This window comes from Lepus europaeus, chromosome 7 (assembly GCF_033115175.1).
Source record: "Lepus europaeus isolate LE1 chromosome 7, mLepTim1.pri, whole genome shotgun sequence".
Taxonomy (NCBI): Eukaryota; Metazoa; Chordata; class Mammalia; order Lagomorpha; family Leporidae; genus Lepus; species Lepus europaeus.
Genome location: NC_084833.1, coordinates 62345066 through 62364654, shown reverse-complemented (window position 1 = coordinate 62364654; position 19589 = coordinate 62345066). Strand labels below are relative to the sequence as shown.

At 64.2% G+C, this 19589-nt stretch overlaps 1 protein-coding gene across 4 annotated transcripts in view; it reads left to right on the top strand.

Annotated features, from left to right (window-relative positions):
• Positions 1-18606, top strand: part of ARAP1 (ArfGAP with RhoGAP domain, ankyrin repeat and PH domain 1) — a 34111-nt gene extending 15505 nt beyond the window's left edge. For 2 of the 4 annotated variants that reach the window (XM_062196667.1, XM_062196670.1), the window contains 23 exons: positions 97-182; positions 1350-1532; positions 2535-2709; positions 3488-3622; positions 5085-5220; positions 5478-5580; positions 6198-6393; positions 6620-6671; positions 6760-6923; positions 7008-7220; positions 7434-7539; positions 7900-8047; positions 8140-8226; positions 8305-8373; positions 8651-8768; positions 11007-11120; positions 11324-11469; positions 11949-11981; positions 15319-15401; positions 15938-15988; positions 16127-16190; positions 17779-17928; positions 18049-18606. In XM_062196667.1, the coding sequence (XP_062052651.1) occupies positions 97-182; positions 1350-1532; positions 2535-2709; positions 3488-3622; positions 5085-5220; positions 5478-5580; positions 6198-6393; positions 6620-6671; positions 6760-6923; positions 7008-7220; positions 7434-7539; positions 7900-8047; positions 8140-8226; positions 8305-8373; positions 8651-8768; positions 11007-11120; positions 11324-11469; positions 11949-11981; positions 15319-15401; positions 15938-15988; positions 16127-16190; positions 17779-17928; positions 18049-18066 (2630 nt within the window). In that variant the 3' untranslated portion in view covers positions 18067-18606. The remainder of the gene's footprint in view (positions 1-96; positions 183-1349; positions 1533-2534; positions 2710-3487; positions 3623-5084; positions 5221-5477; positions 5581-6197; positions 6394-6619; positions 6672-6759; positions 6924-7007; positions 7221-7433; positions 7540-7899; positions 8048-8139; positions 8227-8304; positions 8374-8650; positions 8769-11006; positions 11121-11323; positions 11470-11948; positions 11982-15318; positions 15402-15937; positions 15989-16126; positions 16191-17778; positions 17929-18048) is intronic. The other 2 variants (XM_062196668.1, XM_062196669.1) reach the window with 2 other exon arrangements.
• The last annotated feature ends 983 nt before the right edge of the window (positions 18607-19589 follow it).

Here is a 19589-nt window from a genome sequence, read left to right as displayed (position 1 = left end):
TGGCTGGGTTCCAAGGTTGTGCAGCGGGTGGACACAGGCCTAGCCCTGGGTTCCCGGCCGGGGCGCGGCCCCTGGTGACTGGCCCTCCATCCATAGGGGAGCACCGTGGCCTGGGCGCTGGCGTATCCAAGGTGCGAAGCCTGAAGATGGACAGGAAGGTGTGGACAGAAACGCTCATCCAGGTGGGGAGGCCCCTCCCTGCTCGCCGCCGGTGCCCGGGTCTCCCAGTCCCCCGGGCCCCGTCACACTGACCACAGAGCCTTGGCGCTAGAGGAGGCCTTTGTTACAGCGTAGTGGCTGGGGACTTTGGCAAAGCTGGCAAACTGGTGGGGACGTGAGCATGTTTTCACAGTTTGAAGGGTAGTAAAGAGAAGATAGAATAGAGACCAGACGCGTCCTGTAAAGCCCGGAGGGTGAGCTGTTGGGCCCTTCGGAGAGGAATGTGCTGAGCCTGGCTCTGCTGCCGCTCTCAGCCTCTGCGCAGCTGTGGAGGCTCAGGCTGGGGACAGGGCTCTGGCCCAGCGTGGCCGCCTGCACCGCAAGCCCCGCCCCTTCCCGTCCCACACCCCTGCCCCGCACACCCCGCACAGCCTCTTGCCCTCTGTCTCATCTGAACCCACAGGCATCTGTGTGTGTGTGCACGTCGGGGTGTCTCCTGGGTGCCCACGGTACCCATTGTGGCAGTCACAGGGGAGAGCCTGCAGCGGGAGGCCTGACCTGGGGAGCCGAGTCCAGAGGCAGATGGCTCGCCCAGTTCCCGTGTCCCCTCTGGGCGTTTGGCCCCTGAGATCTCTGTGTATGACTCCCCTGTGGGTTAAAATCTTCGGTTCACAGACAAGCATGCTGAGGCCCAGGGAGGAAAATAACTTGCCCAGAGTCACAGAGTGAGGCAGGAGTGGGAGTGGGGGGCGGGCGGGAAACAGCTGCGGGGTGGGTCATGGGGAGACTGAAAGAACTGAGCTAGCTCCCCGGCTGCGGACCCCCGCCCGCCTTGCCCGGAGAGGGAAGTCAGGAGCAGAGATGAGTGCCGGGTCCACTGAGTGACAGGCTCGACGCCCGCCTCCCAGGCTGTGCTGGCCTCAGGAATGTAGAGTTGCAGATGTGGGGCTGGGTGGGGCAGCTGCAGGGGCCCAGGGACCGGGCACCAGGCCTGGGGCGTCCACCTGTCGGACCGGCTGCCTCTCATGCCATCACTGCGCCCTGGGCTGGTGGGGAGCAGCTCAGCCACCCTCAGGCCAGGCTGCTCCTCACCTTCCCTGATGGGGAAGTGGGTGGTGGCCCAGCCACGCCAGAAACCAAGGCCTTGCCTGGCCGCCCGCGGCCCCCTGATCGCTTGCCCACACCCACAGCTCTTCTTACACCTGGGCAATGGTGCTGGGAACCGCTTCTGGGCAGCCAATGTGCCCCCCAGTGAGGCCTTGCAGCCCAGCAGCAGCCCTGGTGCCCGGCGGCGCCACCTGGAGGCCAAGTACCGTGAGGGCAAGTACCGCCGCTACCACCCGCTCTTCGGGAACCAGGAGGAGCTGGACAAGGTCAGGCACTGCGCCCACGCGGGAGGGTCCCTGGAGAGCGCCCCTTCCTCCCTCGACCTTCACCCATCTCTCCTGTCAGCTCACACTGGCGGGTCGGCATATGGGAAAGGTGAGGCAGAAGAGCCTTCCTTGCCAAAGCCGCAGAGAAAGTTAGGACAATGCTGGGAGGAGCCAGGCTTGGCCCTTGGGCCTAGGCCACGTCCCCGTGTCTGCCTGCCTCCCTCCGGTCCCTCTGTCTCCCGCGCCCTGCCCTGTTCCGGCTGAGTCGTGCCAAAAGGAGTGAACTTGATGGGGATGCTATTTCCTGTCAGGCTCATGAAAAACAGCTGGGCTGCTCCGGCCCACCCCCATCCACACCCCATTCAAGATGAGGCCTCCGGTGGGCCCCGGCCCCCTTTCCCGGCCGGGAGCCAAGCCTCAGGCCCTGATCTAGCTCAGCCCGGAGGGGAGGCAGCCAGCTCCAAGGCAGGGGCATGCCACTGGTGACCTTGGGTTGGCCTTCTACCCCTCCCCCAAACAGTCCCACCCAGACAGGCCCCGTCCAGCTGGACGTCCACTGGGAGCCTCCACCTCCCGGGGACCCAGGCATCCTGCCCCCAGCCCGGCCCAGTCTGGCCTGCAGGCCAGGAGGGCGGCAGCTCCCATTGGTTGGGAGGGCCGGGCAGGCGGTGAGGAATTCAAATGTGGGAGGAATTAGCTACAAAGCAGCCCCTCCACCCCTCCGCCAGGCTGAGGGAGCTTGAGAGCTGGCTGACCGGGCAGCCGGTCCTGGGCCCGGCAGCAGGGGTGAGGCCTGGGCGGCTGGGACCCCCAGCCCCTGCCCCTCCCTCCCCTCGCCCCTCCTCCCCTCGCCCCCTTTTTCTTCCTCCCTGCTTTCTTTCAGCCTGAGGATGGGCTGCCCCTGTCCCAGGTGACCCCTTCTTCTCCGTCCTCTCCTACCCCTGCCCCCTCTCCCCACCGACCCCTGCTGCGCCCGGCCTGACCTCCCCTTGCTCTTGCCAGGCCCTGTGCGCCGCAGTCACCACCACAGACCTGGCCGAGACGCAGGCGCTGCTGGGCTGCGGGGCCGCGGTGAGCTGCTGCTCCGGGGACCCTGAGGCCCCCACGCCCCTGGCTCTTGCCGAGCAGGCGGGGCAGACACTGCAGATGGAATTCCTCCGGAACAACCAGGGCACCGGTGAGCAGCCTGGGGCGGGGTGCCCGCGGGGTCTGCCTGGGGCCGCGTGGCGTGTGGCGCGTGGCACCCGCTGGAGCCGTGGGGCTGCATGGCTGCGTGGCTTTTGGGCCACGCTGGAGCTGGGTTTGCAGCCCCTCTGACAGCATGTGTGACCTTGAGCGCGTCTGTTGGCGTGTCAGCGTGCGTTTGTGCTTCGTGTGCATCTCTGTGACTGCTTCTGTGCACCCTGGGCTGCTCTGGGTGTAGGTTTTCTTGCTTCTGGAAGGCCGAGGGCCTGGGGCTTTGTGTGTGTGCGGAGTGTGTGCGTGACCCACCTCGCTGTCTGGGCTCCGTCGCAGGCCCAGGAGTGAGTGGTGCCTCCAGGGCTGAGGGTGGAGCACAGTGGCTGGGGCTCTGGGCTCAGGGCCACGGGTGGGTGGGGCGTACTGGGCTGGAGAGAGCCCAGGTGTCCAGGGAAGCACGGGAGACCACCCAGCTGGCTTAGGCTTGGGGAACAGGATGCCCCACCCCCACCCCCACCTGGGGCTGACCACTGGGAGCAAGGCTGGAGCCAGGCTGCTGCCTTAGGCTTCGCGCTGTCTGGGACAAACCTCTCTCCCTAGGCCTCTCTCATTCTGCCGTGCCTGGCCCGGTGCCTCTGCCAGGGGCTGAATGAGGTGGGCTGGGCCAGGAGTCTGGGATCTTCCCGGAAAGGGAGGTGCTGGGGCCGGGCCCCGAGGATGCTGGGTGGGGAGAGGTGGAGAGTGGAGGGCGCTAGTGCTCTTCCCCCACTCCGAAGGCGTGCCTCGGCCGGACTCGACACTGCCCCTGGAGAAGCACTACTCGGTCGTGCTGCCAACCGTGAGCCACAGTGGCTTCCTCTACAAGACCGCCTCGGCTGCCAAGCCACTGCAGGACCGCCGTGCCCGGGAAGGTGGGTGCTGCCGTGGACCCCGCCCTGGCCCTTGGCATTCTGGCCTGGCTGCGGGAAGGGTGTCGAGTGGCCCGGGGCCGTCACCCTGGGAGGCTTCATAGGTACAGTTCGTGCTGTGCCATCGGTGCTTCCTAAGTGGACTAGCTGGGGCCAGGACGGCACCCCGTGAGGGTTGCGCGCTGTGTGGGGCATCTGGGTGTTTGCAGCCCGTGCGTGGCGGGAAGCTGCCTCTGTCTCTGATCTCGGCCTTCTATTCACTCCCTAACTTACAAGAAGCCACCCATCCTGCGCCCGCTCCCTTCCTCTGCCCCCTCCCTCGCTGCGTGCGGCTCTCCATCCCCCTCGCTGCCTCCCACGTAGGCCGGGTCCCTTTGCTGGGACCAGAAGCCTGAGTGGCCACTCGCTGTGGTCAAGACTCTAAATGTCACTCTGCAGGACATCGTCCCAGTCCTTTCCTCCGAAACAGCATGCCCCACCCCCACCCCCAGTGTGAGTCTGTCCTTCCTGGTGTGTGATTTCGGTCCTCTGCACCCCCCGGACCCATGCTTCTCTGGGGCACCCTTGGAGCCCCAGCACCTCCGACAGTGCCCACACAGGGGGCACTTGGTGCAGGTCCTTGGTGACTGATACGGGGCGCACAGCCCTTGCAGGGCAAGTGAAGGGCCGTGCGTGCTCTGGGGATATTGTCGGGGCCATGACCTCTGCATCCCACAGCACCTCCTGCAGGAAGCACTCCCGGCGTGAAGCCCTGCAACCCCCACAGAGATTTCTTTGGAACTCATCCACTCCCTTCTGCTTACGGCCCCGGCCTACCTCCCTCGGCCTGATAATGTCATTTATGTAATGGCCTGAGTCATCCTTTTCACCCTGGGTGCCAGGAAGCTCTAAACCACTGTGGACTTTGGGGCTATGGGCTGTGCAAGCCTGCATGGCCTTGATCGTCTATTCTTTCCACCGCTTTTCCATGTCCAGAGTCCCAGTGGGGTCTTGGCAGTTTCCTGAGAGCCACTGTGGGAGGAGGCAGGGTGTAGAGTGATGGGTGCTTCTGGCAAAGGAGGGTGGGGCACGGGGATGGGTGCAGAAGGCGTCCTGGGGGCTCTAGACTGTGCTCAAGGGAACAGGGTGGGCAGGAGTTGGGAGTGGCCAGAGAGGCAGGTGGAGAGGTGGGCTGGGGCACGCACTCGCCTGGGCCTTGCGTCCAGGCCAGGGTGGGGCAGGTGCTGATGGTTCTAAGAGGAGGGAGGAGCCTGGCGTGGTGAGACGCTCTGGGTCTCAGCAGAGGCCCGGCTGGAGGACAGAAGACTGGTGAGGAGGCAGGGTGGTGGAGGTGCAGAGAGGAGTGGATTTGGGGGAAACTGGGCGATAGGAAGACACGGTTCCCATGGGAGTGGGGGCCTGGGGAGGATGCAGGGGCTGGTGCGGCGGGGCTCCCTCGTGACTCCCTTGCCCAACCTCTCCCCAGAGTTCAGCCGGCGCTGGTGTGTCCTTAGCGACGGGGTCTTGAGCTACTATGAGACTGAGCGGGCAGTGACCCCCAACGGGGAGATTCGGGCCAGCGAGATTGTGTGCCTGGCAGTGCCCCCTCCCGACACCCATGGGTGAGCACTGTGGGGCAGAATCACAGACTGGTGTTGCTGCGAGGTCCACCCCCACTGGGAAGTAGGGAGGCAGGGCCTCCCCAGGGTCACACAGCAGACCGGCCGCTCAAGGGCAAACGGGGTCTCCTGTGGCTCCAGCCCCAGCTTTCCCATCCCCTCCTCCAGGGCTGAGGGAAGGGCAGACACGAGGGCACTGTGGAGTGGGCAGAGAACAGCAGTGGGGGGGAGGGCCTGAGTCCCCGCCTGTATGTTCACAGCTTTGAGCACACCTTTGAGGTGTACACGGAGGGAGAACGGCTCTACCTGTTTGGGCTGGAGAGTGCGGAGCTGGCCCATGAGTGGGTCACGTGCATTGCTAAGGTGGGCTTGGGCTAGCAGGGCTGGGGTGGGAGGCGTCTGGTGGGCGGGGTGGGGCCTCCCACCTGCCTCCTCTGTGTGCCAAGGCCCTGACACAACTCTGCAGAGCAGGGCTGTAGGCCTTGCCCTCCACGGGTGCTCCATAAATGTTTGGTGACAAAGGACAGTCAGGGCCACCTTGGGAGGGCCAGTGCTGCCGCCAGGGGGAGTGAGCCCCTTGGCCCCGGAGCTATGCAGGCAGAGGCTGGAGGGCAGCAGCAAGGAGGCTGCTGGGGAAGGCTCTCACTTGCTCACTGCCCCGTGGGCCCCCGAGGGTCCGTCCTCACAGGTGTGGGGCCCCGGGTGTAGCAGACCTGGTCCTGGCTCCTCAGCAGCTCCCTCGCTGGTGGGGGAGACAGACGGGGCCCTTACAGCCACTGGGATCTCGGTGCTAAGACAGAGAACATGACACTTCCCCCGGGGGGGCTCTGCTGGTGTCTGGGGAGGAGTGGGTGTGGAGCAGGTGCGGTCACTGTGCAGGTTCTGCCCTGGGCAGGAGAGGAGGCCTCTGGGGGCCAAGGGCCCAGGTGACTTGGGCGGGGGCAGTGCTGGGGGCTGACGCGATCGCCCCCGCCCCCCAGGCATTCGTGCCTCCCCTGGCGGAGGATCTGCTGGCCCGGGACTTTGAGCGGCTTGGGCGCCTACCCTACAAAGCTGGCCTGAGCCTGCAGCGGGCCCAGGAGGGCTGGTTCTCCCTCGCCGGCTCCGAGCTCCACGCCGTTTTCCCAGAGGGACCCTGCGAGGAGCCGCTGCAGCTGCGGAAACTGCAGGAGCTCTGTGCGTGGCCCCAGCCCTGGGCCCCCAGACCCCGGGCACCCCACCCTGGGCTCCCAGGCCCCCAGCCCAGCCTGCCCACTCGTGTCCTCTCCCATCCATGAGTGCCTCCCAGAGAACCTCTGTGTTGGTGGGTGGGTCACCGGGTGTGTGTATGTGCCCAGAGAGCGGAAGCAGGTTGGGGGTCATGGTCAAGACCTGGGCCTCACCTTGACCTCCCCCTCCACAGCCGTCCAAGGGGACAATGAGAACCAGGTGCTGGTGCTGGTGGAGCGAAGGAGGTGAGCCCTGGCTTCCCCAGGGGCAGTCTGCAAGCCCAGGGAGGGTGGGCCAGGGGGGTCCAGCAGTGACTGCCTGTCCCTGGCCTAGGACACTGTACATCCAGGGGGAGCGGCGGCTGGACTTCGTGGGCTGGCTAGCCGCCATCCAGAAAGCAGCAGCCAGCTTGGGGGACACCCTGTCGGAACAGCAGCTGGGCGACTCGGACATCCCAGTGATCGTGTACCGCTGTGTGGACTACATCACGCAGTACGGTGAGCCCCGCCCCCGCGGCCAGGCCCCGCCCCCGCTCCACCCCCTGCCTCCCGCTGACAGCGGCTGCGCCCGCCCCTCCCCAGGCCTGACCTCCGAGGGCATCTACCGCAAGTGCGGGCAGACGTCGAAGACGCAGCGGCTGCTGGAGAGCCTGCGGCAGGACGCGCGCTCCGTGCGCCTCAAGGAGGGCGAGCAGCACGTGGACGACGTCTCCTCCGCCCTCAAGCGCTTCCTGCGCGACCTGCCCGATGGGCTCTTCACTCGTGCCCAGCGCCTGGCCTGGCTGGAAGCCTCAGGTCAGGCCCCGTCCTCTGGGGCCCCAGGATTCCCTCCCCACCCCATGGTGCACTGGGGACCAGGCGGGCTCCGCTTCCCTTTCCTCCACCGGATTCCTTCCCCTCGCTGAGTGCGTGGCCCGGCAGGGGGCGCTGTCTCCCAGCACCACAGGCAGAGTGGCCGGGAGGTGGCCGCCGCAGGGTTTCTGACCTGATCCGTGTCTGCCCACCCAGAGACAGAGGAGGAGGAGGAGAAGGTCTCCAGGTACCGAGAGCTCCTGCTGCGTCTGCCTCCTGTCAACCGGGCCACTGTGAAGGCGCTCATCAGCCACCTGTACTGGTGAGGGCCACGCGGTTGTGAGGCTCGGTGGGAAATGGGGGGACGAGACTCGGCCACCCCCGACCTGGGGGCCGCCCGCCCTGGGAACTGAGTCCTGGCTGTGACCTGCTCTGACCTTGGACGTTCTGTTCTCAACGCATCTCCCATAGAGTGGGGCCAGGGGCCCTTGGCCAGGTTCCTCTCCAGAACCCAAGAAACGGCCAGAAGGACCCCCTCCCACACCTCAGTTAACGCTCTTTCTGACCAGGGCTTCCCTGCCCCCACACCAGTGCCCAGTCTCAGACCCAGCAGGAATCAGGAGGGGGAATGAGGAGGCTCGGGGCCACCTCCCCACTGCTGGCCTCTGTCCCCACCCTCCAGCGTCCAGTGCTTCTCGGACACCAACCAGATGAACACGCACAACCTGGCCATCGTGTTTGGGCCCACACTGTTCCAGACAGATGGGCAGGACTACAAGGCTGGCCGTGTGGTGGAAGACCTCATTAACCACTATGTGCTGGTGTTTAACGTGCGTCCCTGGGGGACAGTGGGCGGTGCAGAGGGAGGCCGAGCCTCCTACATGACCGTGACCGCCTGTCCCCATCCCTCTGCCCTCCCCAGGTGGACAAGGAGGAGCTGAGGAAGCAGCGGGAGGAGGTCACGGCCATCGTGAAGATGCGAGTGGCCGGCACTGCTAGTGGGACCCAGGTGCAGGCCGGGGCCTGGGTGGGGGGAGCTGCCTGCGCCTGCTCCCTGGGCCTGCAGCCGAGCCCTGTGTCCCTGCAGCATGCTGGCGACTTTATCTGCACCGTGTACCTGGAGGAGAAGAAGGCAGAGACCGAGCAGCACGTCAAGGTAGGGGCTGGATGGTAGCTGCACCCAGCAAGGCTCCGCGGAGGAGGGCGGGGGAGCAGGGCTTCCAAGCCGAGGAGAGCCCTGGCTGGGCTGGGCTGGACCAGGCTGCTGTCTCCCCTGCTCTTCAGAACCGCTCAGGGACACCCCTCGGTACTCCGGACGCCGGAGTTCCCTGCCAGAACGGGGCGTGGGCCCCGAGGCACACAGCTTGGTGGAGCTGGCAGAGCAGTGGCCGGGGACTGGGTAGGTAGGCTGATCTCCTGCTTGGTCACCGCAGATCCCGGCCTCCATGACAGCCGAGGAGCTCACCCTGGAGATCCTGGATCGCCGGAACGTGGGCGTCAGGGAGAAGGACTACTGGACCTGCTTCGAGGTCAACGAGAGGGAGGAGGCAGGTGGGTGCCCCTGGGCTGGGCGCCGGGTCAGGGTCGCCTGCGTGGCAGGGACGGTGGTGGTGAGAAGCGTCTGGTTGACAGATGTCGCTGTGTCAGGGTGGCAGTGCAGGTGCCGGCGGTGGTTGAGGTGCTGCTGTGAGGAACAGTGAGGCAGAGACGCCGTTGGCGTTCATGATGCCCCCCTGCCCCGGCGTCAGTGAGAGTGGTGTTGCTTGTAGGGGTCACAGTGGTGAGGTTGGTGACAGGCTGGTGGGTGATGCCTCCCTGGTGGTGCAGGGGTGATGGGGTGAGACGTGGCAGTGGTGTAGGCAGGGGTGAGACATGGTGGTGCTGTAGGAAGGGGTGAGACGTGGCGGTGGTGTGGGGAGGGGTGAGACGGGGTGGGGGGTGAGAAGTGGGGTGGTGTAGGCGGGGGTTGCTGTGATGGTGCTGTGCGGTGCCTGTGGTAGTGTCAGGGGTAATGGAGGCATTTTATGGGCAAGTGTGGTCTTTTTTTTTTTTTTTTTTGACAGGCAGAGTGGACAGTGAGAGAGAGACAGAGAGAAAGGTCTTCCTTTGCCGTTGGTTCACCCTCCAATGGCTGCCGCGGTAGCGCGCTGCGGCCGGCGCACCGCGCTGATCCGATGGCAGGAGCCAGGTGCTTCTCCTGGTCTCCCATGGGGTGCAGGACCCAAGCACTTGGGCCATCCTCCACTGCACTCCCTGGCCACAGCAGAGAGCTGGCCTGGAAGAGGGGCAACTGGGACAGGATCGGTGCCCCGACCGGGACTAGAACCCAGTGTGCCGGCGCCGCAAGGCGGAAGATTAGCCTAGTGAGCCACGGCGCCGGCCGGTCTTTTTTTTTTTTATTAATTTATTTGAGAGGCAGAGTTACAGAGAGAGGGGGAGAGAGAGAGAGTTCTTCTATCTGCTGGTTCACTCCCCAAATTGCCACAATGGCTAGAGCTGAGCCGATCTGAAGCCAGGAGCTTCTTACCTACCAGTCACCCATGCGGGTACAGAGATCCAAGCACTTGGTTCATCTTCCACTGCTTTCCCAGGCCATTAGCAGGGAGTTGGATTGGAAGTGGAGCAGCCTAGACTTGAACTGGCATCCACACGGGATGCCGGCACCCCAGGTGGAGGCTTAGCCCCCTACGCCACAGTATCAGCCCAAGAGTGGTCTTAATGGCAGCAGAGGACAAGGGTGTGTCCATTGATTTGCTTTATTATTTTTTCACAGTTTTTTTCTTTGAAAATTGTTTCAGCGAACACTTAGAAGTAGTACGTGTTCACGGGGTACCATGGGGCGTTGCGATATATGCATACATTGTATAGTGTCCGATCAGGGAAAATGTATCCGTCTCTTCACACATTTAACATTTCTTCACAGTGAAAATGTTCAGAATCCTGTCTCCTAGTTTTGTTCGTATAGAAAAATGCACAGCGCGTTAACGGGGTCTGTAGCCGCCCTCGCATGCGGTAGGGCGCTGTCTAGTGCTGCCTGCAGGGAGCCAGGTGTGCCGTGCCTGTCCGCCTGGAGATCCGTCTGGCACGGGGTGGAGACGGATCCAGACATGGCACCGGCACCGGCAGTGGTGCGGCTGCAGCTGTGTCAACTCAGCGAAGGAGACTCATGGTGGCGCTGGAGGTGGAGACAGGGTCTCCAGCTCCAGTCCCTGAGCTGGGCCGTGACGGAAGAGTAGGGGTTACTTGGTGAAAGGCAGAAGCACAGCCTTTCCCAGGAGGGGACAGCAGGGGGCGTGGTGACGGAGAGGGGGATGAAAGGGAGGCCGAGGTGGCCCTGTAGGGCTGGCTGCGGTGCACAGCCATCAAAGGGATAGTGATGGGGGGTTAAGGAGATCGCTGGCTGCTGGGTGGGAAAGGCAGGGACGAGGGAGATGAGAGCCCGCGCAGAGTCCACGTAGAACGTCATGGTTTCAGTCGAGAGAGGAGCAGGTGACATGAGTCAAGATGGGGCCGTGGAGATGGGGGGAGCAGGCTGGACGTGCAGGGGGTGAGGGAGGAGGGGTTTGTTTCTGGCTTGAGCAGCCTGGTGGGTAGCGGTGCTGCTGTTCCCCCTTAGAGGGGCATCTTGGGAATCTCTCAGGCTGGGGGTGGGGCCTGCTGGGTTTGGGTAGCTTTGGTCACGGCCAGATGTGTCAAGCCTGAAGCTCAGGTGGTGACAGTGGTGGTGCTGGCACACCAGGCAGTGGAAGGAGGGTGTGGCCAGTAACAGTGGGTGTGGCCTCTCCCCAGAGCGTCCCCTGCACTACTCTGAGAAGGTGCTACCCATCCTGCACGGGCTGGGCATGGACAGCCACCTGGTAGTGAAGAAGCACCAGTCCATGGAGGCCATGCTGCTCTACCTGGGTAGGTGGTGGCTGCAGGGTGGGGCAGGCGGGGTGCGTCCCTGCGTCCAGAGCCAGCAAGGAGCAGCTCGGGTGCTGGGGACCAGGCGGGCGCCTCTGTGGAGCCCGGGGCAGGGTGGGGCGATACCTCCATCCTGGGTCTCGGGGAAACTGGGTCCCCGGGCTGGGGGTCGTGCAGCTGTGCCCACTCCAGTGCTCCCCCAGCCAGCCGTGTGGGCGACACCAAGCACGGCATGATGAAGTTCCGCGAGGACCGCAGCCTCCTGGGCCTGGGCCTGCCCTCAGGCGGCTTCCACGACCGATACTTCATCCTCAACAGCAGCTGCCTGCGGCTCTACAAGGAGGTCCGGGTAAGCAGCTCCCCTGGGCCCCTGCACCCGAGTGCACTCAGACACCCATGCATGAGCCTCCCCCTCGATCTGCAAGTGGGAGCAGCCCCATCCTGGGGCCCCAGGACGGGAGAGCTGTAGATTTCTTGGGTACCCTCCTGCTGTGTCCTGGGCAGCCACTCTGCTGTGCCCTGTAGCCCCAGGAGGCTGTGGGGCCCAGATGCCCTCACACACGTGCTCTGTCTTACCCATGCGTATGCATTGTCCCAACACCCACAGAACGTGCTGCATGGTGACAACCTGGGGTTGTGACACACGCTTGTCCAGTCACCTCACAGATCAGAGCCTTCCTGTCCCATTGTCCATGCCACTCTGTCCATGTGCTGGCTGTCTGCCCAGACCAGGCTCCAACTTAGCCCCTCCCCCCCCATTACCGCACACACGCCCTGGCTCCAGACCAGGGACTTCTTCTCCCATAACCCCGATCCTCTATCAAACAGAGCCAGAGGCCGTGGAGCGGGGCCCCTGAGACCGTGAGTAGCTGTGGACTGACTGCCAGCTGCCTTACACCGCCTGGGGGTGCTGAGCGAGCCTGGCGGGAACGTGGGGTCACAGCCAGGGCTCCTGGCCATCTCCAGGCATGGTGCCCTGCCCCCTTTCCGGTCAGCAGTGGCTCCTTATCTTGGAGCCCATGGCCTAAGCTCCTGCCTCATCCTCAACCCTGTCCCAGAGTCCTTTCCCAAGATAGGGTCCCCTGTCAGTGTGATGCTAGAATCTTCCAGAGGACTTAGTTACAGAAAGTTACAGGGCCAGTAGCAGAGGTGGCTAGGTTTGAATTAGAGCTCTATCCTCATCTCTCCCGCCCTGGAGAGAGTGCCAGGGCTGTCAGAATGTCCTTGCCACTGCCCCAACCCTAAAACGCCAGGCTGAGATGAGAGAGGCTTGGGGGCTGCTCCCACCTGTGCTGGGAGTCTCTTCTGTAGCTTCCCTGGCTGCTTCCCCACCTCTGCCACCCCCACCCACGGGAGGGGAGCTCTTCCCTCGAGGCTGCCATGTTCCTAGCGGGGTGCTTCTGCTGGGCGAAGGCGCTTGCTGAGGTTCACGTGAGACTCGATGCCCTTCGATGCCCCTGTGGATCCCGGCCATACCCCGCAGACTCGTCCCAGCAAAGGGTCTAAGCTGAGCTCCCACAGCTGCCCTTACACCCCCTGAGGACATGTGGGTACCCATGGTGGGACCCACGCTGCCACCCCTTTGCACACTAAACCTCTATCGGTGCAGCTGGGCCCCTGCCGACCCCGGCGGGGGACCCCTCCTCTTCTCCCCTTTACAGAGGGAGCTCTGTGATCGGCTCCTCACTTCAGAGCCTGTCCCCCCTCTCTCAGTCCTCTGGGATTCTGAGATGCTGTCTCCCTGGACCCTGGCTGCTTAGCCCCTGGGAGCAGAGAGGGAGGGGCACTGGGGCTCCTGGAGAGGCGGCCGCTGACCCCCCGGCATGGAGGCCTAGGAAAAGGGAAGAGATCTAGGGCTTACCAGCCAGGCCCTTCACACCCTGAGCACAGTCCTCACCATGTTCCCGTTAGGACGGATGCTGCCTGCATCTCGCAGGGGCGCCAGTAGGCTCTGAGCGATCGCATTCCTGTGCAGACGGGGCAGTGTGAGACTTGCTTTCGTGTTGCTGGTAGTGTGGTTGTTCGTTGACCTGGCGATGGGTCACCTCCTGATAAACCCATCTTCACGATGAGTCCAGTGCACCTGCTGGCCCCGCAGCAGTGTACCCCATGTCCCCCTTGTGCTGCGTGACTGATAGGAGCTGTGACCATGCCCCGACCCCATCACCAGGGAACCAGCCCTAGCCTGGAGCTAGCCCCAGCCCAGGAACAGATTGAAATTCAAAGTCAGGTTTCTAATGAGCGTGTATTGCTTTTGCCCTGCTGTAAGATCAGACAGTCATAAGTCGAACCTTCATAAGCTGGGGACAGACTGTAGGGACTCAGGCTCAGCAGTGCACCTGTTGGGCTCAGAGCAAAGGATGCTATCACTTTAGCCAGTGACAGCCAGCACCTCAGGCCTGCTGGAGACCATAGCACATGTGTTGGCTCTGGAGGTGTTGCTAACTCTGGAATGTGTTGGCTTATTAGGGCAACAGGACCCAAGCCTCGTCCTGGGGGTCTCTCATTATTAGAGACCCCAAGGCCCATGTGAAAGGTGCATTCTGGGCGGGTCTTGGGCATCTAAGGTGAAGTTCGTCTCTGCCGCTGACCTCGCACCTGCGAGATGCTGGCAACATTGGCTGTTGATTAGAACGGAAGCCCTGTAGGGTTGGATCTCCAGGGGAGACTGCACTGACTGCTGCTCCCCCACCCCAGGCCCCCTGCACCTTCCTGCCCTAGCCACCCTCTCGTCACACCCGTGCCATGCAGTCACTCAGAGCAGTGGAAGCTGAGGCCTGGCCTTGTGTTTGCAGATCCTCAGGGAGCTTCGCCTGGTCTCAGAGCCTCCATCCCTGCACTTCTCTCCTCCCGGTCTGACGCTGTCGGGGGCCTGGCACCCATGGCCTGTCGCTTCCCGTGGCCTACCTCACCGCTTGCTTCTGGTCCTCTTCCCCTCCCACCTGCTCCCCGACCTCTTGTTTCCCCTCTGCACCTGTAGCCCAGACTCCCCAGCGTCCTTCCTTTGTCCTGCCCAGCGCCTGGGCTCCCCACGCCTGCAGCCTGATCTCCCCCTGGCCTGGGCCTCTCCCCCTGCCCACCCTCGCTGGCTGCTTCCTGCCTCAGGCCTTGCTGTGTTCCCACTGGCATGGGGCGGGCGGTCTTCCTCCCTGTGGTCCCCCCACACCTGTTCCCTCCCTGCCCGCCCAGTGGTTTGCTGCAGGCATTCCTGGGCACGTAGCGCTTGTCGGGTCAGCTGCAGCCCGTGGGTCAGCAGCAGGTGTCCAGGTAGAGGCAGGGTGAGCAGTTCCCACTGAGGCCCTCCTAAGCCACGCCCCCTGTAACAGCACGTTAGTCTCCACCCTCAAGTCCTTTGTGATACCACAGGAAAGTCCACCTGCTCCTGAAACTCCGCCCCTCCTTGTCCATCTTTTCTTCCTGCTGAGGAGCCATGCCTGGGGGTGGTTGGAAGCAATGGCGGGGAGCAGGGTGGGCCCGGCTCAGTCTCTGACCCCCCAGTTTCGGTTGTAAGTGAATCCCCCTCCACTGCCACCCACCCCGGTGCCCCTGCTGGCTCCAGGAGTGCCTGGCAGGGGAGGACTGGAAGCAACTGGCTCCCAGAGCAGGAGGAAGGCTCATTCAGCTCGCCTGCACGCAGCCTCCTCCTCGGGGCCGTTGCTCCTGGGCATCTGCTTGGAAGCCAGACCCCTGTGCAGAGGCGGGGCCCGTGGCGAGCCCAGCGGGGGCCTGGTGCCGCTGCCAGTACACGGGTCTCCTGCTTCCTGACCTGGCCCGCTGCCTGCTTCAGCCGGAGTCCTCAGCCTTCTGTGGACTCACAGAGCTCATGGCGGCTGGTCCCCCGGCCTCTGCTCACACGGTCAACCCTGGAGCCCCGGCGGCGCGGGGCCGGTGTGCAGGACACTGGGCCGCTGCTCCCCGCCGCCCGCCAGCTGATTCAGGCCCAGGCTGCCAGTCTGCTCACTGGCTGGGCCATGGCCATGGGGACTGAGGGTTGACCATCTGCTGCTGCTGCAGGGAGAGAGCCCTGGGCGGGGGTGGGGGGGCGGGGGGCTGGTTGTGGCTCCACTGTGGGCAGGGAGGGCTTCCTGTAGGGTGTGTCCTGTGCGGGATGCCAAGGGGACTGGAGGGAGGGAGGAGGGAGCCGCCCCCAGTCACGGCCCTGACCCTCTCGAGTGCCCTCTTCCCTCGCTCGCCCCAGAGTCACCGGCCCGAGAAGGAGTGGCCCGTGAAGAGCCTTAAAGTCTACCTGGGGGTGAAGAAGAAACTCCGGCCTCCTACCTGGTGAGCCGGCCGGGAGGAACGCAGGGCCAGAAACTGATGAGGGAGGGGGCCTTGAATTCGGCTGCACTCAGAGTAGTGGTTCCCCAGCCCGGACACAGGATGGAAATAAATCCTCAGGCCCTCTCCCCGACCTCCAGGGTCCTGGTCCGAGGGCTGGGGCCCAGCACTGTCCCCGACTCCCCCAGGTCCTTTCTGTGCCCGGGTCCCCCTGTTGTAGACTAGTAAGGCCCATAACAAGGGCCGGCGTGTATTCCAAGAAGTTGGAAATTGCTGCCTCGCACTGGTACCATGAGGGCCTGGAGGCACCAGGCTTGGCTCCCTGGCTTTCCCCTCTGCTGGCTGAGCCTGGCCGGCCTGGGCTGGGGAGCCAAGGGCCCCCGGGGACCGAGAGAGGCAGAGAGTGCTGCACTTGGGAGGAGGCCCTGAGCCCTGCCCCGGCTCTGGTGTAGGCTTCTGGGCTCTGTCCTGGGAAGCGGGGCGCGGAGGCGTCTGTGGGCTGCTCAGGCCTCTGTCCTGTCCCCCCCCCCCCCCCACAGCTGGGGCTTCACGGTGGTGCACGAGACAGAGAGACACGAGAAGCAGCAGTGGTGAGCAGCGTTGCTCTTCTTGCTTCCAAGTCCCCGCGGTGCTTTGCTCTCTGCCCTGCCAGACCTGGGCTGGGGAGACGCAGGTGCCCCCGTCAGCCGGCGCCTTGGCAGTGTGCAGACCTGTGCCCCACCCTGCAGGTACCTGTGCTGCGACACACAGATGGAGCTCCGGGAGTGGTTCGCCGCCTTCCTCTTTGTGCAGGTACCAGGCGCAGGGTGTCGAGTGTGAGCAGGTACCAGGTCAGGGTGTTGGGTGAGGACAGTACCAGGTACAGGTGCCAAGTTAGGTTGTTGGCTGTGGACAGCAGCCAGGTCAGGGTGTTGGGTGAGGGCAGTACCAGGTGCAGGTGTTGTATGTAGGCAGGTACCAGGTTAGGGTGTTGGCTGTGGACAACCGCCAGGTTTGGGTGTTGTGTGTGGATAGGTACAGATGCAGTGTGTGGACAGGTGCCAGGTTAGGATGTTGTATGTGGACAGGTACAGATGTGGGGTGTGGACAGGTTGCCAGGTCAGGGTGTTGGGAGTTGGCAGGTGCCTGGTTAGGGTGTTGGGTGTGGATAGGTACAGATGCAGTGTGTGGACAGGTGCTAGGTTAGGGTGTTGTGTGTGGACAGGTACAGATGTGGGGTGTGGACAGGTACAGATGCAGTGTGTCGACAGGTGCTAGGTCAGGGTGTTGGGTGTGGACGGGTGCCAGGTCAGGGTGTTGGATGAGGACAGTACCAGGTGTAGGTGTCAGGTGTGGGCAGGTGCCAGGTCAAGGCGTTGTGTGTAGACAGGTACAGATGTGGGGTGTGGACAGGTGCCAGGTCAGGGCGTTGTGTGTGGACAGGTACAGATGTGGGGTGTGGACAGGTGCCAGGTCAGGGCGTTGTGTGTGGGCAGGCACAGATGTGGGGTGTGGACAGGTGCCAGGTCAGGGCGTTGTGTGTGGGCAGGCACAGATGTGGGGTGTGGACAGGTGCCAGGTCAGGGTGTCGGGTGTGGGCTGGGGCCCTGGGTGGCTTCGACGTGAAGAAGGGACATGTGTGCTCCTTTCACGCTCAGGCCACCCGCTGCTTCAGAGAGGGTTTGGTTAGTTCTCTGCTTATTGTGTAAGCCCTCCCTAGTGAGCCTGCAGCCCCGAGGGCACGTGGAGCCTGCCCTTGGGCCCTCCCCACGGGGAAAGGAAAACAGCCCAGATGTGGCCTGCGGTGTCGCCGCGTGGTCAGCGGTGTGGTGATAGAGGGAAGCCCAGGGACCCTAACCTGGCTGGCTGGGGTGGGCAGCAGGAGAGGGTGCTGGGAGAGCTATGTTGGGGTTGCCAGAGAGTCCCTGGCAGGGCAGGGGAAGTCTATGTAAAGACCACTGAGCCCAACCCTCCAAGGCAGCAGGGCGTTCTAGGGGCAAGGGGGCTGTGCTGGCCTCAAGGGTCTGAGCCCGAGCTGGGCCCCAGGGGTGGGGTGGGGGTCTTAACCTGGAGACAACAGAGCTGTTCAAACCAGAGCTGAGAACCTCCTGGGCTCTAGAGCCACGTGTTTCTGGAGCTGTGTTAGCCCTGAGCTTCCTGGCGGCCAGAACCTAAAAGGAAATGGTGGATTCCGGGGTTCTGCAGTCCGGGTCAGAGGTGGTGCGGGCGGGCTTCGGTCGGGTGCTGTTATCGGAGGGGGGGTTGCTGAGTCACACAGCGGCCCTGCTCTGACAGCTGCTTCTCCTATCTGGCCGGAGCCAGTGTTTCTGGGAAGGGTGGGTGGGTGGGTCTGAGCGAAGCCCCGCCCAGGCCGCAGCGTTCTGCTCTGCCTGCCCCGCAGCACGACGGCCTGGTGTGGCCCTCCGAGCGGTCTCGCGCGTCTCGGGCGGTGCCCGAGGTCCGGCTGGGCAGCGTGGCGCTCATCCCCCTGCGCGGCAGTGAGAACGAGATGCGCCGCAGCGTGGCGGCCTTCACCGCGGACCCGCTCTCCGTGAGTGGCCCTCTGCCTCGTGTGGGCGCGGGACCTGGCTGGCCCTCCCGGCAGCCCCCTCTCTGTTCTCAGCGGGGACTGGGCTTCACCAAGCACTCACGGAATCTCTGCTCCCCGCAGCTCCTCCGCAACGTCTGAGCGTGGGAGCCGCCCTGGCTCGGGGGACACCGCCGCCGGGAAGCCTTCTGTCCGGACCCTCTCTTGCCTTGTTGGCCTGGTGTGGGTCAACAAGGGCACATGAGGAAGCCACACCTACACCCCACATCCTGACTGCCCGTGGTGGGGGCTCCCTGGCCTAGGTGAGGGCCAATGGGTCAGCCCGGGGAGGAGCCCCACTCGGCTCTGTGCGGGTGCTCGGCCCTCCTGGCCGGGCCTGCTGCCCTCCGAGGGCATCCGCCCTGAGCTTGCCGGGTAGGAGAGACGGGGAGAAATCCGGGCCTCTGGGGAGCACCATCCCGTCAGAGGCTTGAGACCCTGGGGCCCCGCTGGAAGGGAGCCCACCCCTGTGCCACGAACTCTGGAGCCACAGAAAGTAGGTGCTCCAAGGAACACCCTGCCTGGGTGTGGGGGCAGCTCTGGGGGAGATTCCTGCAGGGCTGGGAGCTGGACTTCGGGGGTGTCAGCCCCCCACCTGGGGGCTTTTTGATAATATAAATATATCTGTATATTTTACCCTGTGCTGATGAGGCCTGTGATCGGCGGAGGGCATTGGTGACTGAGGGGCGTCCCAGGTTGGGAAGGGGCAGGAAGTTGGGTAGTTCTGTGTGTTGTGCCCTGAAGCCAGGGACCTGGGTCCTGCCCTCTGCAGGCCTGAGCTGGTTAGACACTCGCCCCTGCCCGGGCAGAGCCCCGGCTGGCTCTGTGCGGTCCCCCTGGCTCTACCGTTCAGCCAGGGGGGGATGCCAGGCCGGGTCCCGCGAGGCCCTGAGCCCCCATGCCTGCTGCAGTCTGAGCTGACCGCTCGCCCCTCGGCCGCCTCCGCTGGAGGCCCAGAGTCGCAGAGGAGGGCCTTGGGGTGGCTGTGGGCCCCTGGGCCCTGCAGGGAGGCAGAGACGGATGGGGGCCTCCCTGAGGTGTTGGACACACAGCCCGCTTCTGCCGGGAGCCCCAGCGAGCAGACCGAGCAGCTGTGCTGACCTCCTTGGACTTCGCCCTCAGCTCCAGCCAGTGGGGAGGGGCCTGGAGGGTGGGTGGGTCACGTGACCTCTGTGGGAGGCCTGGGGGCTGGGGGGGCCTTAGGGAGCTGGTTCTTGTCCCTGTCTCAGGGGCCTGACTTTGTGCCTGATTCGCAGTGACTGCCGCTTCTGCCTCCGGCCAGGCAAAGGCAGACAGCTCCCTTTGTGCAGGTGGAGCTGAGCTCGCTCTGACCGCGGGCACTGGAGCTGAGTGTGTGGGACTGGAGGTGGCGTCCTGCACAGCTGCCACAGGCCCGGCTCCCGGCTCCTGGAAGCTGCAGTGACTACACTGGGCCACTGGGGGGCAGCCGTGGCCCACTCAAAGTTGTCTCTGAACCACGTTACCACGTCTGGAGGGCCCAGTGTGGTGGTCCTGGGCCAGGTGTGCCTCTGCTGGGGCGCATTGAGGCCGGCCCTGCTGTTGGCTCACAGGCAATTGATACTCTTGATGGAAGGTGGCACAGCACAGGAATCTGCTTGGGACTC